This window comes from Oryctolagus cuniculus, chromosome 1 (assembly GCF_964237555.1).
Source record: "Oryctolagus cuniculus chromosome 1, mOryCun1.1, whole genome shotgun sequence".
Taxonomy (NCBI): Eukaryota; Metazoa; Chordata; class Mammalia; order Lagomorpha; family Leporidae; genus Oryctolagus; species Oryctolagus cuniculus.
The window spans coordinates 140,153,834-140,181,179 of NC_091432.1; the positions used below are offsets into that span (position 1 = coordinate 140,153,834).

The window sequence follows — 27,346 nt, forward strand, 5'->3', positions numbered from 1 at the left end:
CAACTCCAAAACCACAGGTCTGTTTCGCTCCCAGACAGTGAGTCTGGCTGGGGGAGGTCTCTCTTCCACCGGGTCCTAGTGCTCGGCTGGCTGAGAGCCCTGGCCTTGGAGGCTGTCACTCCCCACGTCACACAGAAACAAAACGTACCCCCACGATGTCCAGACGAGAGTGGCCGCGGCCACAGATGCTGCACAGTAGCAGATCCATCTGAACCACGATGACCCTGGAGTGCTTCCAGGGTTTCTCACCAATACCCAAATCCACAGATGCCCGGGTCCCTTAAATACATAGACCCGGGCACACCCTCCCATATGCTCACCAACATTTCTAGATAACTCCTACGGCCTAACACAAGGCAAACGCTATGTGAACAGTTGGTCTACTATATTATTTAGAGAATAATGACAAGGGGAGCAAAGTCTGTACACGCTCGGTAATGACACTGCTTTTGTTTCGTTTTCTGAATATTTTTAATGCAAGGTTGGCTGAGTGCACACATGTGGAGAGCCAACTGCAAGCTCATGGATGTCCCTGCAAAATGAATTCAGAGCTCCCAGGACCAGCAAGGCAGTGAGCACAGCTTACTAAACTCCTTGGTTCTCACTGCATCCTGCAGGGGATGAGCTGCTGGTGGTGGGAGGCAGGGGGCCCTCTGAATCTTTCAGCTCTGAGTCCAAGAGAGGCCCCCAGATAGGCATTTGAGGGTGCTGGCCTGGATATCTAGTGTCCCCATACCCAGGGAGCAGAAGAGCAGAGCTGAGCAGGTGCACAAGCAGGACCCCACCAGGGACAGCGACTCAGCCCCCACCCACCTCCTGCCTGGAGCATCCCCAACTCTGTGTGGGGTTTGGCCGGATGCTGCCTCTAGATCCCCTCCTTAGTAAGCCACAGCCTCCCTGACCACCGCTCATTCCATCCCGGCCCCACCTTCCTGCGGCACCTGGAACCCGGGTCCTCCTGTTGCTCACTGGTTGGCCTCTCTGCTCCCCGTCCTCTGTCCCTGTCCACCCTTTGCCTCCTGATCGCCCCTCGTCTACTCAGAGGAGGCAGGCAGCGAGTCCGGGGGAAGGCAGGGACCTCACCACCTCCCACCGAGGTGCTGCCAGTGCCGACAATGCAGTGGGCTCCAGCAAACACTTGCTGTGGAAACGTTCAGGGGCCACGTCCATCGGTACCCATCTGGGTACCCAGATTTCCCCCCACATTTCTGCAGCACCGTGCTCTGCCCTCTGCTCTACATGTGCCCACTCTGCTCTCCCTGAGGACACAGAGTCTCTCTCATTGCAGGGAGATGACTGGAAGCAGCAGTGCAATCCGCCGCTGAAGGTGCCCAAGTCTGCCTTGTGGCCATCTGGTAAACCTCAGCCCTACCACTCCGTTCTCTGTGCTGTCTAAATGAGGAGACTTCAGGGAGCATGCTCTATCCATCCGACAGGAGGGACACACTCCCCAGTGTTCTGCACCCTGGGTCACCTGCTGGCCATCAGTGCCAGAGGATATGGACGGAGTACCTCTCAGGCTCTGTTCTGGACCCTAGGGAGTATGCCATGTTCTAGGGAGTACCAACCCATCCCAAGGGGATGTCAGGCACATGGACACCAAGGTTAAGGCTTCATGGAGCCAGGTTTGGGGTTGGCACTGGCCACACAACTACCCATTCACTGCGAGCTCAGAAGTACCACGAGACTGACGGTCACTGTGCCCATCTTGCAGAGTAGCACACTGAGGCCTGGAAAGTATCGTTGGCCAGCTCAGGGAAGCTCAGCTGGGGGCCAAGAGTCACGGGGCACAGGCCCATGCTGAGCCCACGTTCTCAATCACAGACCCAGCATTCGTTCTGCCTCTGTGATCAGGATTCTGTGTTCACTCTCTGCGTGGTTAGCTTTGAGGGATCCCCAGTCTGTGTGAAACCTACAGAAGCATCATACACACACACACACACACACACAAAGTTTGCAAATAAACCAGAAACACGTGCAACATGTTTGCCAATTAGCACGCATGACCGATGTGAACTGAGAAACTGGCGTTCGGTAAACAGAGAGCAACAGGCACTGTCTCCATGGCAATGCAGCCAACTCCGCTGATGGCTGTTTTCTCTTTGCAAGACAATTTTTGTTCAGTTCCGTGCCAAAGCCTGTCACAGACGGCAGGGGCAGCCCAGGATCTGCTCCCCGGCACCTGTAACCCCACCCTCCCCTCGCACAGTTCGGTCAGGAGCTCCCCCTGGGGCTTCCACATGGGCCTCGAGCAGCTCCTCCCCCTGGCCAGCAGCTGCGCAGCTGCGTCTATTTTGGCCGAGCCAGAACACAGGGGGCCAGCGGAGAGACAAGAGCAGCCCCACCTCTCCTGGCGTTGGGAAATTCTCTCCACTTCCCACAACATTCCAAAGCACTGATTTTACAAAACACGGGCTGTATTACATGCATTTCAAATATAGCCTTGGAACAAAAGAGCAAATGGTTTCTAGGCCAAACGTAAGCTTTTGTAAGTAGTTGAACAAAGGCAATTAAATACATGTGTGTATACACACTGCATGTCCGACGTAACAGGGAATGCAAAACTCCCAGCAAGCCTCCACTCACTTGCTAGACTGGTGCTACAGCAGGATCCCAAAAGCCAGCATCAGTCCTAATAACCGTGGTGCTTTGGCATACGGATATTCAAGGCCAGCTTTTCATCTGTAAGTCACAACACGCCCTGGGATCATTTTCTCACATACGTCCACTCCTGTCATTCTTTGGCATCCTTGGGGGTAGCTACCAGAGCTTCCCACAGACACCCAAATCCCCGAGAGCCCAAGTGCCTTAGAGACAATGGAGCAGTGGCTGTCTATAACCTGCACACGTCCTGCAGCACTTTAATTCTCGATTACTTACAATATCCAACACAAGGTAAACAAGTATCTCACTGTGCTGCTGAGGGAATGATGACGAGGAGCAAAACTCTGTACGTGTCTAGTACAGACACATTGTTTTTCCCCAAATATTTTCAATCCCAAGTTAGTTGAATGCCCGGATGTGGAACCCAGAGATACAGAGGGGTGACAGCTAATGCCAAACCCTGGCACAGTCTTTTACAGTCAATTCTTAGATTCTGTTTTGCTCAGACCCAAGTAAAGCTGTCAGGTCACTGATGGACAGACTGGCCCACCAGCCAATTTATCCTTGATTCTGCAGATGGGTGTGCATCGTAAACAGTAATTGGATTAAAGAAATGGCTATTACAGTGCCTCCAGTTATTATTTTTATATTTAATTTAAGCCACATGTGGCCAACCCATGACACTCCCAGAAGCAGTTTGAACAAAAGGGCAGGGATCAAGAGTATGGGGTTGCCAGGCGCTCCTTCCACCCCTAGAGGGTGAGGGGCTGGAAAGGAAGGAAGCTGCAGTCCCCTATGGGACGAGAGCTGTCCCTCAAAAGTCAAGTCACACCACAGGACCAGAGGTTGCCAGGGGAACACGGGGGCTTAGGGGACCGTTTATCATGAGTCCTGTCCCAGAGGGTGTGGAGGTCCTGGTGCTTAGGAGCCGATGGATCCACCAGGAATCATGACTGTGACACTCTCAAATAGCAGGACAGTAGGCACTGCTTCTGGGTGCTTGCTGTGAGCTAAGCAAGGCCCTGCACCCCTCCTAGAGGGTGGTGGAGGGAGGCAGGGGGAGTGCACCTATCATGGGATTGAGCCAAAGCAGAACCACACTCAAGGCCTGGCCCTGGGCTTGCTGGAGCCACGAGGTACGCACGCCTGTGTTCTGGCCAAGCCCAGCTCAGAACTGCAGCACCTACCAGACTACAAAGAAAACAGGGCCGGGTATTCTGGGCTTTTTTGCTTTTGTAATCTTGCACGTGTGCACACGGACATGCAGACACACACACACATACATGGGGAAGTGCACGCGTGCTTGACAAGTTACCTCTGCAATCAGGGCTGCAGTGCCCCCCCACCCCCGGAGAGGTCCAGGGCAAGCTTCCAAACTCGCACTGAAACTCCCCTCGGCACTGGGAACGCACTGAAGCACACACGGTTTTTAACCCCAGCACTTCCGAGTTAACAAAGTCAGCAGGCAATCAGATCCCAGGTAAGCAACTCATCCAGCAGCGCCCTATCCCTAACCTCAGCCTGACGTGCTACTCACATACCCAAAAGGGAGGGCAAAGAACACTACCCAAGGCATCGGACCAGACTTAGAAATGTCTGAGCTGCTGACTGGCTGGGAATAAAAATGTCTATTAAACTCTAGCCGATGGTCGTGGCTTCCCCTCCATAAGCAAATGCATCTTCCTGAGTGAGGCATGAACACTGCAGCCGTCCCTGCCTCCCGGACTCCTTCAGGATCACCCCACTCCCCATGTCCTTTCCCAGGCCCCCTCCCTTCCCCAGGCCCACAAGGAAGCCAGTGTGCCCCCCCGGGGGCTGCAGGTCTGCAGCGCATCTTAACCCATTTCTCCATGGGACACCAAAGTCCACAGAAAGCCAGCTCATGGTACTGCACACCCTTCATCTGGTCCCTCTGCTTCTCCTCCATCACACCCTACAGCTGACAGAGCCAGCTCCTCACAGCATAGATCTCAGGCCCATCTCAGGCCCCAACCTCAGGCCTCCCAGCTCCAGCAACGTGTAATAAAACGCGAACTTTTCCAGTGACCTAAGGAGCTATGAGTGGTACAGCTCGGGTCGGGGAGGGGGTGAGGCTGGACCGTTCTCGGTCTAGGCTGAACCTCATGGGAGCCTCTGGCTACATTTATATGCAGCTCCTAGGACTGAGGGCCCAAATTCTTCACTTCATTTGTTTTCAAGCACCTGAAGAACCAGGCCATGCTGAGCAGCGCAGGGCCAGCCCCTGCCAACCTGGGACTCCCCCACCACCTGCCCATAAGCCAGACCACTTCCTCTCAGCACCTCTGAAGCACCAAGTCTTGTTTGTGTCGGGACCTCTGCACAACCCAGGGCACACTGCCCTGGCCCCCTTCACCAAGCCACGGTCCACTCCCCAGATTTCAGAACAACAGGCTGTCCCCAAATCAAAATGTTCCTTCCTCTTCCAGCTCCCTGCAAACTGACCCCTTCCCAGAGGCCGCTCACCAGAGTCCAAATTTTAGAATAACCTGACTTTCTCCAGTCCTGCAAACTCCAGGAGGGACACCACAAACTCTGACCGCCGCCGAGTCCCAGGATCTCATACAGATGCCAGTAGAGGGGCAGCCAGTGAGTGTGTGGGGGCCATCGGCACTGTGCATTGAAACAGGCTGCTGAGAACAGAACCATCCCAACCTGTCTGCCATTCTCCGCATTCTTGCTTTGGAGGCTGGAGCTTTGAAAGTAGTCACCTATGTAATTGGACAGTAATACTTCCGCTGAATCAACTCCTTTTAGAAACTGTGGTGGATCCGGGACTTCTGGCACAGAAATGCCCTGGCCATTCCGACAGCTAAGGATTATACAAATGCCTCTCTCCCCCTACCCACTATCCTTAACTGAAGCCCTCACCCCCCAGCTGGTGGTGTTTGCTGGTGGGGCCCCTGGGAGGTGGTTAGGGTTAGATGAGGTCATGAAGGCAAGATCCTTCTAAGAATCAAACAGAATATTCTCTCCCTGCCATGTGAGCAAAGTGAGAAGGCAGCCATCTACAGGCCAGGAAGGAGCCTCACCAGGGCCTGACCACACCGGCACCTTGGTCTGGAGCGTCCACTCTCCAGGACTGGGAAAAAGAGCATCCCCTGTTTCAGCTGCCCAGCCCGTGGGGTTCTGTTCTGGCTGCTGAGCTGACCGAGACCATGGTGACAGTGTGCCAGTCAGCAAGGCCACCACTTCCTCGAGGCTGGGGGACACTTGTTCTATCAACTCCACAAATCTATGGTCCATGGCGTGCACCAAGTGAGCAAAGCTCCAATGGGAGACCCGGGGAAGGAATCCAGCACCTAAGGCTCCTTTGAGGCCCCCTGAGCACCCCAAAGTCGCTTCCTCCCCTGCCAGCACCATTTGCCCACCCACCTGCTCCCTGTTCTTTCACCTCCCACCTGCCAGCTTCCCACCAGCTCCAACCAACCCTCAAGGACCCTGGGAATCAAGAAAACACAGGACTCCAGGTGGACATGGCATTCACCCATCAACAGGGGGCAGCGCTGAGCCACGGCACCGGCCCAGACCCCAAAGGCTCACAGGCCCAACCCAGAAGAGAATCTGCAAAACCAATTGTGTGTCTGTCCGTGTGACCTTCTGAACACACCAAAAGGGCACTGCGCTTCCCCACTGACCTTTCAGAGTTGGAATGGGGCCATCCTGGCCATCCAGCGGTCCCAAGGGGTCGATCGGATCCGGCACCTCCACTTCACCTGGGAAAGGAACACAGGACACAGGTTAACCAAAAGTTTCACTTCAGGAGCCTTGCATCTGCCTGCTGTTTGTAGCAAATACAGAGGGGGTAAGACACCATAATGACTTCCACACAGAGGGCTGGGATGGTGTCAAATCAGATGGAGCAGGAAAAACAATCTTTAAGCCAAAATGTTCAAGGGAAACGGAATTAAAATGTGTTTACTTTAGCACAAAAATGTTGAAATCCATGCTTATTATTTTTCACAGTATGCATTTTCCATGGGCTTTTTGGAGATCCCTTATATCCCAAATACAACAAATGCAAATGCTTCATTACTGGGACAGGTCAAGGAGACACGTGACTCGGGCCCTGGGTGCCATCCGGGGACGGGGACGAGAAGTTGAACACCGCTGTTCTGGGGCCAGCTTCAGCTGCTGTCCTGCAGATGGAGGCCCCAGTGATTAGATAACAAGTTCAGAACCCGAGAACTTCTTAAGAAACTTATCCTGCACCTCCCCCGTCCCAGACCCAGGGGCAGCAGCCAAGTGTGGACCAATCCCATCACTGTAAAGCAGAGACCTGCTCATCTTGGATTGCACAAGCGCAATCCAATCCCTCGCGCACCTGCCCACCCCACGGAGAAGCTGGAATATCTCAGCTGGAGAACTGCACCCCCGGCACATCCAAACCCCAAGAGCAAGCACAGATCTGTGTTGCTCAGGGCTCAACAGTCAGCTTTAAACACGGCACAAACTGAGGCGCCACCCCCAGCCCCAAGTCCCAGGGAAAGATGGGCAGGTGAGGCTGACGACCCAGCAAGCTGCCTGGCGTCTTCACATGAGCCCCTCTCCCATTCAGTTTTGCCTCCCGACTTTAGCCAGGACGTTGGCCCTGACAGAGTCCCACGGCTGGGTGGAGGTGGGCAGTTAGAAATTGTGATGTCAGGCCGGCGCCGTGGCTCACTAGGCTAATCCTCCGCCTTGTGGCTCTGGCACACCGGGTTCTAGTCCCGGTCGGGGCGCCGGATTCTTTCCCGGTTGCCCCTCTTCCAGGCCAGCTCTCTGCTGTGGCCAGGGAGTGCAGTGGAGGATGGCCCAGGTGCTTGGGCCCTGCACCCCATGGGAGACCAGGAAAAGCACCTGGCTCCTGGCTCCTGCCATCGGATCAGCGTGGTGCGCCGGCCGCAGCGCACCGGCTGCGGCGGCCATTGGAGGGTGAACCAACGGCAAAGGAAGACCTTTCTCTCTGTCTCTCTCTCTCACTGTCCACTCTGCCTGTCAAAAAAAAAAAAAAAAAAAAAGAAAGAAAGAAAAAAGAAATTGTGATGTCAGGGATGACGCAGCAGCACACCCGCCGTGTGGATCTGGGTTTGTGACATCAACAGCCCATGAGGGGGTGCACAGGCAAGAGACTATTCCCCAGCCTTAGACAGGAGGAGCAGGGAAGGGGCCCGTGTTGTGGCACATTGTGAACTGCTGCCTGCACTCCATGCACTCCATGTTGGAGAGCCAGTCTGTAGACCTTGCTGTTCTGCTTCTGATCCAGCTACCTACCAATGCAGATGGAAAGACAGTGGAAGATGGCCTGAGGGCTTAGGTTCCTGCCACCCACGTGGGAGACCCCAGTGGAGTTCCTGGAGCAGACCTTGTTGCTTGCTGTGGCCATCTGGGGAGTGAATCAGCAAACGAAAGATCCCGCTGTCTCTGTCTCTGTTGTTTTGCCTTCAAATAAATAAATCTCAAAAAGGGTGGGGGTGTGTGTGCTCCTGCTTGCTATGATATGGATGAACTCTGAGGACATGACACTGAGTGAAACAAGCCAGTCACAACAGCACGAGTCTGCATGATTCCTTGTACATGAGGTTCCTAGAGGCATCAAATCATAGAAAAGTAGCCGATGGCTCCCACACGGAAGGAGATAATGGGAGTGAAGTGTTGAATGGGGACAGAGCTTCCGTTTGCAAAGATGGAATGAGTTTTGGGGATGGATGCTGGTGATGGCTGTACATCACATGAATGTCCCTAATATCACTAAATCCTACCTTTAAAACAGTTAAACTGCCCCGTCACTCGAGATAGTTTATAATATTATGTACTGAAAATTTGCTGAGAAAGTAGATTTTAGGTGCACTTACCCCAACCAGCCCTCCCCCACAGAAAGACAACTACAGCAGGTGACAAGTTGATTTGCTTAACTGTAGTAATCATTTTGCTACGGACATGTATATCAAAATGGCGTGCTGTACACCTTAAAACCAAACAACACAAAGCAGAAATTTCAAGAAACAATGTATCTCTCCAACAAGACAGTTTACAATGCATTATGGGATGACCTCATTAGGTTAAAAAATGAGAGATAAGAATTAACAAAGCAGGTAATTGTCCTAGCAAGTCCTCGATTAAGTCCTTGATTATGATTCCCACATTCCACACCAGGCTGCCTGGCTCCACTCCCCACTCCAGCTTCCTGCTAATACAAATCCTGGGAGGCAGTGGTGATGTCTGGAGGAGTTGGGTTGGAGACCCAGACTGCATTCTGGTCTGACTTTGGACCCAGTAGCTGGGGTGGAGGTAGGGAGTATTTCAGGCATTTGGAAAGTGTATCAGTGGATGACAGTGTTTCTCTCTCTCTCTCTCTCTCTCTCTCTCTCTCTCTCTCTCTCCAAAAAAGAATTAACACACCACTTGACACTTCAGATGCCCTTATGATGCACCCTTGCTTGGAAAAGCTGAGGTCCAGCGGTTCAAGAGATTGGGGGACAGAATGAGAATAAAACACTCAACCGTCTTCACACTGGTTGCTTTACAGTTCACAGGCCCAGTGTCTCTCCAGCAAATCCTCACCATTGAACTGGTCCCACATTCAGCTCTCTCCCCAGTGGCAGGGCAGACTTGCTCTGGATGGGCCCGGAGCTTCTCTCTTCTACCTTCCCAGTCAATTCTAGTCTATACCATCTTTCATAAAACCTCTCCAACCAGCCATTCAGAAGCAACCTCTGTTCTCTAAACCTGCCCCCACCATGGTCTCTCCTAGACAATCACACCCATTGCCCCTGGGCTAGTTTTTGTATACATTTCCTTCTTGCAACAGTACAAAGATGGCAGGTGCTGAGTCCCTGGGGGAAGGCTAGCAAGCCTGCCATTAGAACACAGATACAGGGCTGGCATTGTGGCACAGCAGGCTCTGCCACTGCTTGGGATGCCTGCATCCCACACAGGACACTGGGTCCAGTTCTATCTATTCTGCACTTATGATTCAGCTTCTTACTAATGCCCTGGGGAGGCAATGAATGACGGTGCAAATACTTAGGTTCCTGCCACACTCATGGGATACCCAGATGGAGTTCCTGGTTCCTGGTTTTGTACTGGCCCAGTCCCAATTATTGTGGATATTTGGGGAATGAACCAGTAGATGGAAGAGCTCTCTGTCTCTGTCTCTCTCTCCACCTTTCACATAAACAAATAAATAACTATTTTTTTTAAAAACCCACCTAGATGGAAGCATAAGCCACAGAAGGCAGACAGTGGGTTTTTGTGGAAGAATTAGATGTCAGTTTGGGGCCAGCACTGTGGCATGGTGGGTAAAGCCACCCCTGCAGTGCCAGCATCCCATACAGGTGCTGGTTCTAGTCCTGGCTGCTCCACTTCTGATCCAGCTCTCTGCTATGGCCTGGGAAAGCAGTGGAAGATGGCCCAAGTGCTTGGGCCCCTGCACCCACGTGGGAATACCAGAAGAAGCTCCTGGCTCCTGGCTTCGGATCGACCCAGTTTTGGCCATTGCAGCCAATGGGAGAGTGAACCAGCAGATGGAAGACATATCTCTCTCTCTCTCTCTCTCTCTCTCTCTCTCTGCCTCTGCTTCTCTGTAACTCTGCCTTTTGAATAAATAAATAAATCTTTTAAAAAATATCAGTTTGGGTTTGACATTTTAAGTGGGTATGCCATCACTCAGCACTGTTTAAATGTAGAGAGACCACAGGAAACAAAACACACCTGACTACACACACACACACACACACACACACACATATACACAGTGAAAAGAGCTGTAAAATTATTAACTGCTTAGAAACGGACAAATGGTGTGAAACAGTCAAATAAATATATACCCTGAAGAAAAATAAGCTCCACCACCCTAGTCCCCCTGTGGCAAGATTCCGGCTCTTCCCGGTCGCCTTCCAATGCAGAGGCCTTCTCGTCTGTGGAGACGCATGCTTTGCAGGCCATGAGACGGAGGCGATCCGAAGTCTGCTCTTCCACACGTGCAGGGGAAGCCCTGCCCTGCCACGAGTCGCGGATGACACCAGAGTTGCAGGTACTTCCTGAGCATTTTGTGCTGTTTTAGTACATACGCTGGGGTTTGATTTGTTTTTTTTTTTTTCTTTCTTTCAGCCTGGGTGAAATTTATTTTGCCTGCTGAGCAAAAGAGTGCATCAAACCCACATTCAGGAAAACAGGCAGCATTTCAAGTTGTTCAATTCTTTTTTTTTTTTTTTTTTTTTTTTTTGACAGGCAGAGCGGAGAGTGAGAGAGAAAGACAGAAAGGAAGGTCTTCCTTTGCCGTTGGTTCACCTCACAATGGCCGCTGTGGCCAGCGCATCGCGCTGATCCGAAGGCAGGAGCCAGGTGCTTCTCCTGGTCTCCCATGGGGTGCAGGGCCCAAGGACTTGGGCCATCCTCCACTGCCCTCCTGGGCCACAGCAGAGAGCTGGAACAGGGGCAACCAGGATAGAATCCGGCGCCCCGACCGGGACTAGAACCTGGTGTGCCGGCGCCGCTAGGCGGAGGATTAGCCTATTGAGCCACGGCACCGGCCTCAAGTTGTTCACTTCTGACACAAGAAGCCCCGCAGGTCCTGAGACCCAGATGTGCGGGGTCGAAAAGCCAAGAGTGAATTTCTTCCAAAAGTGAAATATGGTTATGACAAGGGCATTTCACTAGATTCGTGGATGATGAAATGAAAAGTTAGGTTTATTTTGGCACAAAAATCTGATGATGCTGGCACTGTGGTGGTACAGCAGGTTAAGCCACTGCCTGTGATACTGGCATCCCATATCAGAGGGCCAGTTCAAGTCCGGCTGCTCTGCTTCCCAACCAGCTTTCTGCTAATGTGCCTGATAAGGCATCAGAGGATGGTCCAAGTACCTGGGCCCAAGCCACCCCCACAGGAGACCTGGAAGAAGCTCCTGGCTCTTGGTTTGGCCTGGCCGTTATGGCCATTTGGGGAGTGAACCAGTGGATGGAAGATCTCTCTCTGTCTCTCCCTCCCAGTCCCTCTGTCTTTCAAATAAATAAATAAACATCTAAACAATTTGAAATCTATGCATGGGAGAAGTCTTCAAAAAGTTCAAGGAAAATGCTTACTATGAAAAAGTGAATGACTTTCAAAATTTTTTGTGCCAAAATAAACTTATTTTTACTTTCATTTTCCATGCACTTCTTGAAGCATCTTTGTATATGAATTTAGGATGTTCATTCACTGTGATCCTTAGAAAGGAAACCTTCAGTTCCAACTGAATGACACTCAGTGACTACTTGCTAACTGCTGAATAAAGGCAGCATTTATACTTCAAAATTAACAAAGTCATCTTGGGGTCAAGACACTGATTAAGATGTTTGTTTCCCATTACAGAGCACCTGGATTTGGTACCCCACTCTGCTCCTGGCTATGGAGTCCTGCTAATGCCATCTCTGGGAAGCAGCAGGCATGGCTCAAGTAGCTGGGTCCCTGCCATTCACATGGGAAACCTGGTTGTGTTCCCAGCTCCTGGCCTTGGCCTGACCACGTCTGCCTGCTGTAGGCATTCATGGGGTGAACTAGTGGATGGGGAGTTTTCTTTACTGGTCTGTCCATCTGTCTGTCTCTGCCTCTCGTATTTTAAACACGTGTTTAAGTGTCATCTTCCTATACTACATAAAGCTTAGGCACAGAATGGTTGTGGTCATGCAAGATACTGTGTCTTCTAAAGCATCTGTAAGAACAATATGAGAGGGAAGTACATGCATGGCTCAGTATTAGAGGGGGGCTGCTTCCAGGACCCCTGCACCACCACCAGACACCAAAACTGTGAATGCTAAGGTTCCTTATGCTACTCAAGTTCATCATGGGTAAGCATGTCTAAGAAAAAACCTAGTGTTTGTAGGGCTTGTTACTATCTGTGGTTTCGGGCATCCACTGGGGGTCTTGGAACATATTCCTCCGTGGATCAGGCTGGGGGCCGCAGTGGTTCTTTACATTAAAGCCCACTTGGTTTTCAGCTGGTGTGGGCACCTTCCCAGGCCCGCTGGTGAAGCCAGGCATACGTCCTCAATGGTTGGAAGAGCTACAGGAAGGCCGAGGGGCCTCCTGCACCCGGTCACAGCAGCACTTCTGAGAAGAGGCTTGTCTGCATGGATTCTTCAGGACTTCATTCTTCTTTTGAAAAAGGAGTCTTTTAGGTGCTCGTTTTGGTGCAAAGGCTAATACATGTGCCAACCCTGCCAGCCAAGAGCAGCAGAGCCGTGTCGTGCACAGTGGCTCTGGCTCTTACGCACTGCACGTGGGTGACTTTCTTGTACAAAAACAGTCAGGCCACCAGGAAACTCAAGCCTTGGGCAGCACTGGCAGCAGAGAGTCATAAGGTCCCTCCTAGTTCTGTTAAAGAGAACAAAACATTTAATAATGAAGTGTGGGTGGATTTAATGGAATGATACATGAAGTGTTTTCTCCAAAACATTCACCTTATGGGGCCAGCATTGTGGCCCAACAGGTTAAGGTGGCATCCATATGCGAGCCAGTGTGAGCTCTGGCTGATTCATTTCTGTTCCAACTCTCTGCTAATGCAACTGGGAAAACAATGGAAGATGACCCAAGTGCCTGCTCCCCTGCACCCTCGTGGGAGTTCCAGGCTCCTGCTTCGGACTGGCCCAGTCCCGGATGTTGAGGCCATTTGGAAAGTGAACCAGCAGATGCAAGATCTGATCTCTCTATTTCCTCCCCCATCACCCTGGCAACTCTTCCTTTCAAATCAATCAATCAATCTTTAATTACACCTATGTCCAGGAAGCAAAGACCGAACAGAATGTGGTATCCAGGCTGGGATTCTGGAGCAAGACAAGGATATTAGGTAAAATATAAAGATGTGAGGAGAGCCTGGATGCGGATCAAGGATAAGGTACTATTACTGTGTGACAAATCTGAGACGTTAACAAATGGGAGAAACTGGGCTCGGGGTGCAAGCGTCATCCGACAATCCCATAAATCTGAACTCAGACTAAAGTAAAGTTTACTGGAAGACAATCGCTCATTCCACATTGGCCCATCCCTTCGCTAAAGCTCACAGGTGAAGAAGAGCTGCGTGAGAATATTCTGCCTTCGTAAACACGGACATCCTTCACTGCACAAGCATTGGGAATGGCACCGAAGCCAGACATGAGTGCCAACAAGTGAATGGAGTACAACCCAGATTCACGGATTTAATATGAGTTATCTGAGATTCATACACATGCCAGTAAATACTTAGACAGGAAGACACATTGGCGAAGGCTGGGGTTTTAATGAATGCTACGTTAACAGCTACTGGTGCGGTGCTGTCAGCCCTCAGTGAGGAACTGACAGCATGTTCTCGGATGCACTTGACGAATGCCGTGCACACCTGGGGGCTGACCTAATCAGTGTCCATGGAACACCTAAAGGGAGCAGATTCACTGTTGATAGTGGTGATGCTTGCTGGCAGTGTGAATTTCACACCTGGGCCTGCAGTAGCTGCAGGTGCCCACTCAAATGAGTGCCAATTCTGGATACCCAGACACTGCAGACTCGTCAGAAAACTCTTCTGCGATCCTGCTCTCAACACGGCCCCGCAGTGTGGCCTCTTGACCTAGGACAGCGACAAGCTATGAGGTTCGTGTATCTGCAAAACAGCCAAGTGCTTCTGTTCTGATCCCTAGGTTCTTGGGGGAACAGCAGAGACACCAGGAATCAAGAATGTACTAACGACGTGCAACCTGTGCCCTTGGAGCTGAATCCATGGTGCATTCTGGTTTTGACTTGAGTTTCTTTTCAACGTGTTCTACTATTCAGACTTCTCATCCATTCATCTCTTTACTTGGTGACCTGAATCAGTACGCTTATTGAGAGGTAATTAGACGCAGTCTTGGGGAGTATTCCCACAACTTCAAAGCGGTCTCCTTTTAATTAGCGAGGGTATTTTATTCACCAAAGCCTGCCATTCTTCGATGTGGCCTTCCTCACGACAAGGTGTAATTTCCAGGATGTGAGAAAGAAAGCAGCTGGGGTGTGGAGAAAGACCTCAGCTTGGGACCGGGGACGCCGCACACACGGGAGCCTCCAGCGGGGCAAGCGAGATCCTGCACCGAGCTGGGCGGAGACAGCACATCCACCTGCCCTCTCGCAACCGCAGGTACCAGGAACAGGGGCTGCTGGCCCCAACACGGCAAGTCAAAAACCCTCCGTGAGACTGGAAACACAACAGTTAAGTGGGAGAGGCGGGAAGGAGCAAAGTATAAGGCCTCACAAAGGTGAGCCCCCTCGTCCGGGAAGGGGGCCAGGAAAAGTGCGCTCCATCCATCGTCTTTCTGGGAGCTCTCATCTCCAAGCCTTGCACCGTCTGTTTCCACTGCCAGCTAAACACCCGCGTTCAGCATTCCGGTGCAGCAGCCAGGACCTAATCGGTAGTCGTCTTAACAGTTTGTAATGTTTTATTTTCGTTATTTCTAGCCCCTGGTCCGTATGCCTTGAAGAGCCGGCCTGACTCTGCTTTGCAAATACGAAGTAGAGTTCAACAACTTGCAAACGCAGTAACCACCGGCCCTCAGCAATTTAACCTTCGCTTTGATTCCACCTCTGTAGCAAACATATAAAACCCTCAATTAAGTCCACGTACCGGCCCAGCCCCCTCCGATGCTGCCTGCCTACAGCATGTTCTTACCGTCTGCCTCCCCCGGCCCCCCCGAGTCCCTCCCAACAAAAGACCACTGTCAGAGGCCGAGTGAATATTTGGCCAACGGGGAAGAGAGGCCACGCGGGCAGCTGAATTGGGGCCTTTCACAGCCCATCTAGTTGCCAACATCTACGGCCCCTGGCAGCCCACTGCAGCGCGTCCCACTCCTGCTCCCCCAGATGGGGCTGGGAAGGCGTGAGCCCACGCCCCTAGCTCTGACAGCGGGGTCCGGAGCCTGCTTTTCCCTAACGCGTGTTGCTTGTCTCTGCCCCAAAACCAACACGAGAAGAGCAAACAGAAATGGCAGGCAGATCCTCCGAGTTTCTTGTGCCTCTCCATTTGCCTCACCAGAACCATCTTCTGAACGTCACTCATTCCCGGGTATACAGAGGGTCGCTTTTTCACCTTGAATCTCTGGACAGTTTCTAGTTAAAGGGGGGGATGGAGTGGAAGGCAGGGCTGCCTTTAAGCCCTTGCACTGCTCCATGGCAAGGAAGGAAGGTATTTTATTGTAATTAGAATAAGGAGAGGGATCAGCACTATGGCATAGTAGGTTAAGTATCTGTCTGCAGCACCAGCATCCCATATGGGCGCCGCTTGCGGACATTTGGGGAGTGAACCAGTAGATGGAAGACCTCTCTCTTTGTCCCTCTCCCTGTCTGTAACTCTACCTCTCAAAACAAATCAGATTTAGGAGGAGTCCCATGGCCTCGGCTGCACTTGCTGCACCCCTAGGGTGCAGGCTCTGCTGAGGGCACCTGCGGTTGACCCAGACGCCTCGGGGTGGAGGCAGTGAGATCAGAGGGAGTGGATTCTGAAGCTTTGGAGCAGCCTCCATCACTGGCACCCACGGCTCTCCTCCCACCCGGCCTGCTGGCAGGTGCAGAAGCAGATTTTTGCCAGCCATCCCAAGACCACTAACAGCGGCTAAAGGTCTGATGCGACCCAGGACAGTGGCAGTGAGGTGGTTTTTTGTTTGTTTGTTTGTTTGTTTGTTTTTGACAGGCAGAGTGGACAGTGAGAGAGAGAGACAGAGAGAAAGGTCTTCCTTTGCCATTGGTTCACCTTCCAATGGCCGCCACGGCCGGCGCACCACACCGATCCGAAGGCAGGAGCCAGGTACTTATCCTGGTCTCCCATGGGGTGCAGGGCCCAAGCACTTGGGCCATCCTCCACTGCACTCCCTGGCCACAGCAGAGAGCTGGCCTGGAAGAGGGGCAACCGGGACAGAATCTGGCGCCCTGACCAGGACTAGAACCTGGTGTGCCGGCACCACAAGGCGGAGGATTAGCCTAGTGAGCCGCGGCGCCGGCCGGCAGTGAGGTTTTTAAGGTGGCTTCTGCATTAGCTGCCTGAGGCTGCCGTAACCGTCACAGCCCGCCTACACAACAAAGTGCATTTCCTCATGGTCCTGGAGGCAGGAAGTCCTGGACCACAGGTGTGGGCAGGGCTGGTTCCTCCTGGAGCTGGGAGGGCCACCGCAGCCTGGAAAGGTAGTTGGGAGTTCTGGGAGTTGTGGGTGTTGTGATGTCATCTAAACCAGGTCATCTCAAGGTCAAGGACAGAAAGGGCAGGAGAGTTCTCTGTTAACAGAACTGGCAATGAGAACCTAGCAGGGGAGGCTGAGGCAGAAGTTCCAAGCATGGATGCTGGTTCGAGTCCCAGCTGCTCCACCTCTGATCCAGCTCCCTGCTAGTGTGCCTGGACAAGCAGTAGAAGACGGCCCAAGTCCTTGGGCCCCTGCACCTACATGGGAGACCCGCACATTTTGCTCCGGGAAAGAAGCCAGCCTCAAGAGGACATTTGGGAGAATTCACTTCCAGGATGGTGGAATGAGGGCCAGACTGGACTCGCTCTCCCTCTACGATAAAAAATATGGGCAAAACCACCACAGCTAATACTTTCACAACCGAGGAGTTAACCAGAGCCACAGAATGAAGAGAAAATCATCTCCCAATGGAACCTGACGTGACAGTGGGCCCGTCAAGGGTAATGGGGGCCACTCCCATGGTCCCCCCTCCTGGTTCAGTGGCCTTGCAGCCAGACACCACCAGCCCTGCAGACAGCCCTCCGTGAGAAGCGCCAGCCCCATTGCAAGTCAATACTTTGTCTGGGAAAACTCAGAGCTCAATAACCTGCTACCACACCTCGGATGCCTAATGCTATGGCTACAACCTCGAAGAAACCTGAGCCTGGCCCAGAATTTGAAAGGAAATCCCAAAGCATTAGAGGACCCAGGGAACTTCCAAGCTCTGACCTGCTACAGGGCTGGCTGTGCACATGCAGAGGGCTCACACACAGTTAGGCAAGGCCTGGGAAGCAGAAGGCAGCCCTCGCTCATCCCTGAGTGAGCGCAATTCCCTGTGCAATCAGGAAGGGAAAGCCAAAGGTGTCTGAGAACCGTCCGAGTCTCACCCAGGCCCCCTTGGCACAAGACACACGGGCAGAACATGGAGCAAACCTTCTGATGCAACTGTCCCGGCTCAGATGCGATCCCTAAAGAATCCAGGCTGCAAATAAAAAGAACTTAAAAATATACACACAGCACAGGATTCAGCGGTCACCCACTATAGGAAATACAGAAACCACGGAACAGGACCAAGAAAGAACACCACCAACAGCTGAAATGCACAAAACAAAAACAAAATCCCGGCAGCAACAGGAAACTATTGAAGGGTTCAGGGATTTGCTCCCCAAAGTGTTACAATATTAACATCTAAAATGGCCATTTTTAATAGAGAATTATGAGAAGTACAAGGAAGCACGAAAGCATACCACGCACGCAGGAGTGTAAAGTAAACAGCCATCGGAAAAGGACCCTGAGGAGTCCATGATTTTGGACTTAATACACGAACACTTTAAGTGAGCTATGATAAATGTGTGGGAGTAACTAAACAAAGAGATCTCTGCAAAGAAGTCACGGAAACCCCAACAAGCTCATCTCCCCAAACAGAGAATATTAGCAAAGTGATTAGAAGAATCAAATGGAAAGTCTAGAGTTCACAGTGAGATAACCAGAATCCGCTGGATGCATTCAACAGCGGGCGTGAGGTGGCGGAAGAAAGAACTCAGTGAGCTAGGAGAGAGATCAACAGAGATTATCCAGTCTGGGAAGAAGGGTAAAAAAAGAAATGATGAAAAAAAAATGACAGAGGATACCAACATGTATATAATGGAATCCAGGAGAAGAAGGAAAGAAAAAATATTTGAATAATAACCAAAAACCTATCCAGTTTAAGGGGAACGGGCATTCCCGCAGTTCCTCTAAAAACTCACAGAACTAGCCCCCGCCCCGGCAATCCCCACTACTGGGAATGCATACAATGTTTACAACAGCCAAGACACGGAATCAACCTACGCGTCCATGAAGGATGGCGGCACAAAGAGAGTGTGGCATGTATACACAACACAGCGTTACTCAGCCTCGGGGAAGGATGAGACCCTGTCATTTGTGACACTAGGCATGTTGAGGGAAATAATCCAGGCGCAGACAGACCAACACACGGCCACTCCTGAGGAAGCTGAAGGCACTGGTCTCAAAGGTAGTAACACTGGTTACTACGAGAAGTAAAAACCCTCATGTCCCACAGCGCTGTAGAGTGAGCATAATTAATAATTCACTGCGTATTTCAAAGTAGCTAAAGAGAGAGCTTTTGAATGTTCCCAAGACAAAGAAATGATCCATGTTGGAAGCGATGAGTATGCTAACTTCCTGATGTAATCGTGCACATTATATGCATAGATCGAAATGTCCCTCTACACCCTCTAAGTATGTACAATTATGTATCAGTTAAAATGCAAACACTAAATTTGAGGAAAGACACTCAAGGCACCCCAAGGAGGATAAACGTGAAGATATTCACCAGGAGACACGGGAGAAGCAAACCACCAAGAGACGGGGGCAGCGCTGTGCAAGCAGCAAGAGCGGTGACTCATCTGCCAATACGCTAGGGATGTGCACACAATTATGAGCTGGCCTCGGATCTGAACCCAGCCAGAGCACACACTCCCAGCGCTGACAGAGGAGGCTCAACCAAGGGCTCTACAGCCAGCTCAGCTCCTCACAGACGAAGACGTCAGGGTGTTTCTCCATAAACACAACCTGAGAAGAGCTGTCAGCAGCAACAGAGTGCGCGACAAGACATACTAGAGTCATTCAGAACGAAAGCAAAGGATGCTGGGAAGGAGTTCTAACTCACACAAGGAAAGAGAAACAAGAGCCATAGAGGTAAAAAGGCAGGATAAACGTGGTGGGCGGTGGGGTTAACTTTACTCCACTTACTTGGTTTAAAAGACTAATGCATTAGCCTGAATTATAAAACCACGTTGATGGACTTGGAACTCATAAACGTGTCACATATTCAACACTAACAGTTCAAAGCAGAGGCAGGGGAATGAACGTGCATTGCAGTAAAGCTCTTGTATATTATTGTTAGGATTAATTCAAACCAGGTTTTTTAAAATAAAATTAAGATGCAACTATTCATAAAATAACACATATCTGGGGCCAGTGTTGTGGTGTGGCAGGTTAAGCTGCTGCCTGCAACATGGGCATCCCATATGGGTGCTGGCTTGAGTCCTGGCTGCTCCACTTCTGATCTAGCTCCCTACTAATTCACCTGGAAAAGCAGAAGAGGATGGCCCAGGTGCTTGGGCCCCTGAACCCACATGGGAGACCTGGATGGAGTTCCAGGCTCCTGGCTCCTGGCTTCAGCCTGTCCCAAACACAAAGCTTGGCAGAATGGACTGAAAAACATCACTCATTCATTTGCTGCCATAAGCCATCCACTTCAGGGACAGACAATTGGCACAGCAGTTAGGGCCCTGCTTGGAACAACTGTGATTCCAAAGCAGAATGCTTGTGTTTGAGCCCCAACCCCATTCCTGATTCCAGCTTCCTGCTAGTGTGCGCCCTGGGAGGTGGCAGATGATGGCTGAAACAGCTGGGGCCCAGGTACCATACGGGAGACCTGGACTGAGTTCAGAGCTCCTGGCTTCAGCCAGGCCCAGCTCAGGCACCGACGAGCATTTGGGGAATGAATCAGCATACAAGGGAATCTGTGTCTCCCTCTCTCTTCATCTCTTTGCCTTCTAAATAAATAAATAATGAAATCTGAAACCAACCCCTCTAAGTGACACATTTCAGATTCAAACACACAACTAGGATGAAAAGATCCAGAAGGTTGGAGGTGGGCCAATGTGAAACAAATTTGTTACCAGAAACAAAGAACATTTTATGAAGATAAAAGGGTCAATTTATCATGTATGATAAATGCACAGGAACAAAGCCCTACCATACGTGAAGCAGAAAGTGACAGAAATAAAGGAAGAAATAGACAATCCAACAGGAAGCTGGAAACATCAATACTCCACTCTGAAAGGGAAACAGCTTTGGCATCTCTCAGAATCATTTTAGCACATTTGGACGTTTCTTGTTTAACTAAAAAAAACTAGTTTATTTTTTAAATAAAAGAAGTAAAGCAAGATAAATCACCTTGAAAAGTCTTTGACGAAAGAGATTCTCTAGTTTTCAAATAATGTTAAAATGTTAACGAATCATAGCATTAAAAAATGTCTATCGTACAAATGCATGCTAAAATCTAACTGCACCTGTGGTTTTCCGACAGCAAGATAGTCTTCATATTTCAGCAGGACTTCCATATATATATATATATATATATCTTGCTTATATATATCATATATATCTTATATATATATCTTATCTTCCATATATATATATATATATATATATATATTGCTCCTAGCATATTAACACCTTGGGAACCACGAGATGCTACCTGATTTCTACAATATGAGGAGCAAGACTCTTGTAAGAACATAAGTAAGTGTAGTCTAAGGTACATTAGCATTAATGCTGAATATAAAGGAGCAATTCAAAACACTGTTAGACGCTTATCCTAAGATGCATGAAACTCCAACTATGAGTTTTTAATTTTCCCTATAAACCAATGCCTTTGTCATTTCTAAGCACCTCCTTAAAGGAAAAGAACGTCTTGAAAATAATTAAGTTAGCAACCACATCACCAGACACTTCTTACTTTCCCGTACTCCTTACAAAAAGGACATTTTTCTTTTTTCTTTCTTTTTTTTTTTTTTTTTTTTTTTTTTTTTTTTTTGACAGGCAGAGTGGACAGTGAGAGAGAGAGACAGAGAGAAAGGTCTTCCTTTGCCATTGGTTCACCTTCCAATGGCCGCCGCGGCCGGCGTACCACGATGATCCCAAGGCAGGAGCCAGGTGCTTCTCCTGGTCTCCCATGGGGTGCAGGGCCCAAGCACTTGGGCCATCCTCCACTGCACTCCCTGGCCACAGCAGAGAGCTGGCCTGGAAGAGGGGCAACCGGGACAGAATCCGGCGCCCCGACCGGGACTAGAACCTGGTGTGCCGGCGCCGCAAGGCAGAGGATTAGCCTAGTGAGCTGCGGCACCGGCTAAAAAGGACATTTTCCAATTCATTGTTTGGCCTAAGGGAGACTCGTAAACTCATAAATCATAGTTGTTTCCAAGCTTTTCTTTGAGGCCTTTTTATTTTCACAGCCAGAAGCCCTAAACTCATCGATCACGGCGTCATGACATGGGTAATCAGCTCAGCGTGGATGTGCCTGCCCGTTTCTGCAGGCTGCAGGTGGGCTCCCGCTCGGCATTTAAAGCATTTTTGTTCCCAGCAACCAAAAGGGCGCCTGGAGTCATCACCCCCAAACTATGCATGGGCTTACACTCGGGTGGAGCAGCCCGGCAAACACCCAGGTACACACTCACACCCCCTGCAGCAGCCCCAAGTGCCTGGGTCTGAAGGCCGCGAGACTCACGGGAAAGAGCCGAGGCTGGTGTCCCGCCGAATCCCGCGGCACCAGTGTCACACATGCAGTGTCTGTGGGATTGGGCGGCCCAGGGCTCCCGTGCAGCTGAACCCGCTTCCTGACACACGCCTCTGAGGTCAAGCCTTCCACACCCCCGCCCCTGCGAATTCTTAGAGTCTGTTTCACCCTCTCCGTATTCTGTGTGCTCCCAGATCTGCTCACAGGGGTGCCTGAGGTTTCCAAGTCCAGTGTGGACACAGGCTGGCTGATGTATGGCAGCACCCTGGGCTTATGGAAGGGGGCTGGCACTCTGGGTTTATAGGAGGGCTGTTCCTCTGGGTGCATGGGTGAGTGGCTGACACCTTGGAGAGAGGGGAACTGGAGAGAGGTAAGACCCCAAGCAGAGCAAACCAGCCCCTGCACCCATGTGGCAACTCCCGGGGACAGAATTCCCTCTTGGGGGCGGGCTTGCGAAGCATTTCTAAACAGAGGCTCTGGGCTAAACAGATGTCCACCCCCTCTCTCCCCTCACGCTAATTCTGCATTTCTCATCCTCTGCTTCGGGGCTCTGTGTGGGGTAGAGGAAGCTGTCATGGAGTCCTTTCCTGTTTCTCCTTCCAAGACACCTCATCCCCTCCAGGGGGGGTCTCTCCTCTCCCCCTCCCTCTCCTCTCCCCTCCCTCTCCTCTCCCCTCCCTCTCCTCTCCCCGAGGCGTCTGCACCGAGTCTCTGAGCCCAGGGCACATTGAAGATGCGAGAATTCTGGATGCTCAGACTGGTATCCGCTGGGTGGGGGCCAGCCTGCACGCACCCAGTTCAGTGTCCACAAGCCTTGGAGCTGAAATGCGGTCTGGGTGGCAGCGGCCCCCATTCCACGCATGGTGGACAAGCCCATCTCCGCTGCAGCCACCCCCCGCAGGCAAAATCGGGCTTCACATTCCTCACACCCAAGTAGATAAATGCCGTCTGCCTCCACCTACCCCCTTCTTCTGAGCTTTGCTCCTCCAACAGCTCATTCAGGAGACGCCCCTGGACCGTGGTGCGGAATCCAGGGTGTGGCCCCGGGGCTGCGGAGCAACACCTAAGGCCCACCATTTTTTATTTGCTTCTTCCTAACATCGCCATCTTCCCTGTACAACCATCCCGAGGGACTCATGAATTTGATGTTTTTCAACTCCAAGATGCTGCAGAAACAACACACACTTAAATCGAAATGGCCCTTGGGAGGTTGAATCTCGATCTTTCCCGGTGGCGCTGTGCGGTCCCACCATGGCCAGAAACAGGCAGAACCTGGACCAGGCACTTCCAAGCCGGGCTCAGCGTCCAGGTGCGAACGCGCAAGCTCTCCGGCCTCAGGCCCGCATCCTGTGCATCTGTGCGGCCACAGCCACGTGCACAGCCTGCAAACAGGCTGCTCCTCAACGCTGGCCTTCTAAATGTTTACCAGAACAGATGCCAAGTCTAGCACCATGTAAAAGTCGATGGAGAGAAAAGGCTCAGACAACGTTCACCCCGAAGGGTCAAGTTTTGCAGAAATGAAGTCCAAGGCTGCCAAGAACGGGTGCGGCGAGGGTGGCCTCCCAAACTGCCTGCATTCTATCACTGTGGACGATTCCTACAGAGAAAGGCGAATCCTACCCTTACTTTTAATGTAGAGGATTCAAAGCATGCCAGAGTTTTCATGAGTCACGGCTCCATAACTTCCTGTCCCAGAGATCTCTCGGTCTTGTCGCATTTCCACAATGTGCTATTCTTTATCCAACCAGGTAGACAAGCGTTCGGCTCTGAGTTTTCATTTCACTGATGGCTCCTTGTCCATGTAAAATTGGCTAAATGTGTGTGCGTTTCTCCTGTTCATCTGGCTTATGTGAGCTTGTTGGGCTCGGCTGGAAACCCAAGGAGGGAAAGGGGGACCTGTACCTCCCCAGCCCTGGAAACGGCACTCCAGGTTGTGTCCCCATAAGAGGAGAGAAGCAGTAGGGATCCCTGCTGCTCAGGCATGATAAGCGTGGTCTGAAACATCCCAGGTCCGCCTCTTTCCAAAACCTCTCTTGGTCCTAACTGGCCCCACGGCCTCTGTGCTCAAAGGGATGAGTGACAAGGAGGAGAGCCCAGGATGTCTCTAGGGCAGCTTTCCATGGAACTGAGCAACCTGGAGTGGATACAGACACTGTCGTTGGAGGGCAGAGAGGGGACCCCAAGCAAGCCACGCCAGTTGCCTGGCAACAAGAGAGGGTAATATCTGCTCAGGAAAGGAGAGACTGGCCCTAAAGACCTGAGAGGTTGGCCAGCGCTGCGGCTCACTGGGCTGATCCTCCACCTGCGGCGCCGGTACCCCGGGTTCTAGTTCCGGTTGGGGTGCTGGGTTCTAGTCCTGGTTGCTCCTCTTCCAGTCCAGCTCTCTGCTGTGACCCGGGAGGGCAGTGGAGGATGGCCCAAGTGCTTGGATCCTGCACCCACATGAGAGACCAGGAGGAAATACCTGGCTCCTGGCTCCTGGCGCAGCTCCGGCCGTAGCGGCATTTGGGGGGTGAACCAATGGAAGGAAGACCTTTCTCTCTCTCTAAGTCTGCCTGTCAAAAAAAAAAAAAAAAAAAAAGACCTGAGAGGCACACCAGCTGCCTGAGAAGCCTACCAAAGACCACAGGGCCCTAAAGCAGCGGCGGCGTGCAGAAGGACACGGGAAAGATGGAGTCTGACGAGAAGCAGGAGCAGCTGCTGTGATCTGTACAAGCTCCCATGATGGTCCCGAGGATGGCTACAGGCTGCTGAACCCTTGCTATGGACATCTGTTCTAGCAGATAGTGGTCCACCTGTAGCCCTGTGAGCCCTCCCACCCACCAAATGGGACCTGTTGCTTAAAGAGCTGTGACCTCTCCCCATCTGATGGACAGAGATCAGCAGATCACACAAGGACAAACAGGCCAGGCTGATGGCAGGGAGTGGACAGGCCAGCCCAGACACAGCGGTGGGAGTTTAGCAGGGCACCCTCCCCAGAGGCACAAACTGACCCAACAATCCCACTTCTGAGGAATCTACTGGACAAAGTGAATTCACGCATGTAGGAGAACACACAAGCACACAAAAACTATTCAAAATGAGCTCACACAGGATGACAGCAGGAGCCGTCAGCCACTGTGTCTGCAGCTTTGGTTGGCTGTCTTGCGTTTTCATTGAGCCTTGTCTTCTGGTGCATAAATCTAAATTTTCACACTAATATGGATGTGTTATCACAAACACGGTCAATACATACAACAGTTTCTTCACCCAAAAACACTCTTCTCTTCCTCTACTGGCTCTCTCTCTCTCTCTCTCTCTCTCTCTGTCACACACACACACACACACACACACACGTTTTTCTTCTCGTTTCTAATTTTGTCCTTTGGGAAAAATACAACCACTCAGTCCATCACCTTCTGAAACTGGCTGCTGTCACTCAAGCCTTGGGAGCCACGCCGCTTGGAGCCTCTGGAAATTACTCATTCCTCTTTCTTGCACAACATCATGTATGTGGCTGAACCGTTTGTTTACCCATTCATCCACTGAAGAACATCTGTGCCATTTCCAGTTTGGGCTATTACAAATAAAGCTGCTAAGAATATCTGTATACAGATTTTTGTGTGAACATGAGGTTCCTTTCCCTGGGTAGCAGCCAGGAATGGGCTGTACCACATTTGAGACCAGCCCGTCAGCCCTCCCACTGGAACAAGCACGCACACCCCCAAGAGACCTTGTTAAGTGACGCTGGCTCTCCGGGGTAGAGCCTGGGAGTAGGCATTTGGAACAGCCCCCGGCCATGGCCATGATGCTGGCCTGCAGGCTACTACAAGCCTTGAGGTCAGCTTCCGGGCAGATGAGGCCATGCCTCAGTGTGTCCTCCCAGGTCTGGGTGGGCAGGGGTAAGACTGGCAGCCAAGACAAGGTCCTTTGATCGGCTGATGTAGCCCCATCATAACTAAACGTGTTTCTAATTTGGAAAGTTTTAGGAGAAACTTGCACTTGGCACACTTAAAGGCCAATTTGCCCACTTAAATGAGTAATGCCCAAGGGAGCCCTTGCAGGCATCTGGGTCTCACTGGGGGCAAAAGGAACTATTTTCAGAGGCACCACAGTTTATAGCCCAAGGATTTAAGGGCAGCACTTTCTCCAGACAGCAAGAGTTTCTGCAAAGATCATTCACACATGGACAACTTGGACCGCAGGGCTCAGCAACGAGATGGAAAGGGAGCGGAGTTGGGAGAGGGTGAGACTTAGAAAATTCAAAACAGCACAAGCAACGCCTCCACTTCTACCCAGGGGAAATGGACCAGATCCAGCCTGAATCAGTGCCATGTGCCCGGAACGCCAGGGCGGGGAGCATGCGAGGTGTTCCCGCTGTGCAGACCACCGGGGCAGGGGAGGAACCAGCACACCACACCAGGGCCACACAGGGACAGTGCCTCAGAAAGCACAGGTGGCCAAAGCACCGGCAAAGGATTTGCACAGACACTGCTCCAAAGATGACAAGTGTGCAAAGTGATGCTCCCCACCGTTAGTCACCAGGGACACGACTGCAAGACAACACCACAAAGAGACAGCACCTCACGGCCACTGGGACGGCTAGAAAAACAGGGCATAACAAGGTGGGAGAGGAGGTGAGGATCAGACCCCCTTGGTGCGGCTACAGGAGCAAACAGTAAGAAGGGGCCTCAACAAACGGAAGGCACAGCATAGCCAGAGGTGGAAGTAGCCCAGGTGTTCACGCACAGGGGGATGGGTAAGCACAACGTGGTCTGTACGGACGTACGGACGATAAAATACTGTTCAACCTGCTAGGGCGTGACAGACGCTGGCACCTGGATGCTGCACTTCCCAGCCCCTGGAACCGTGAGCCAGTGAGCTTGTGCTCACAGCAAACTACGCTGGCTGTGCTGTGCTTTGCAGCAGCACTAAGCGGACAGAAAGGAGGTAGACAACGCCCCGTGCTTCGACTCCTGTGAACCTGATGCAGGGAGCCAGTCGCAGCACAGTGAGTGCTGCGTGAGCCCACTTATCCGAGGTGTGCGGAGTAGTCAAAATCAAAGAAACAGGACACAGGAAGTGGGCGATTATGGTTTAATGGGTATGAAAGTTGTAGTTTTGCCAGATGAAAAGAGTTCGGGAGACTGGTCACACAACACACAGGACTGCATACATAGAAACAGTTAAGGTGCTAAATTTTACGTTGTGCATCTAAAAAAAACCCACAATTTTTAAAAAAAAGATATGTTGGGAGCGGCGTTGTGA

General features: G+C 51.4%; 1 protein-coding gene across 6 annotated transcripts in view; it reads right to left on the reverse strand.

The window, feature by feature from the left end:
* The window catches only part of ROR2 (receptor tyrosine kinase like orphan receptor 2), a 214,122-nt gene that overhangs the window by 42,658 nt on the left and 144,118 nt on the right, over nucleotides 1-27,346 (reverse strand). For all 6 annotated transcript variants that reach the window (XR_007920054.2, XM_051847319.2, XM_051847302.2 and 3 more), the window contains exon 2: nucleotides 6,261-6,338. Coding sequence is in view for 5 of the 6 variants with exons in the window: in XM_051847319.2 (XP_051703279.1) it covers nucleotides 6,261-6,338 (78 nt within the window). In the remaining variant the exon portion in view is untranslated. The remainder of the gene's footprint in view (nucleotides 1-6,260; nucleotides 6,339-27,346) is intronic.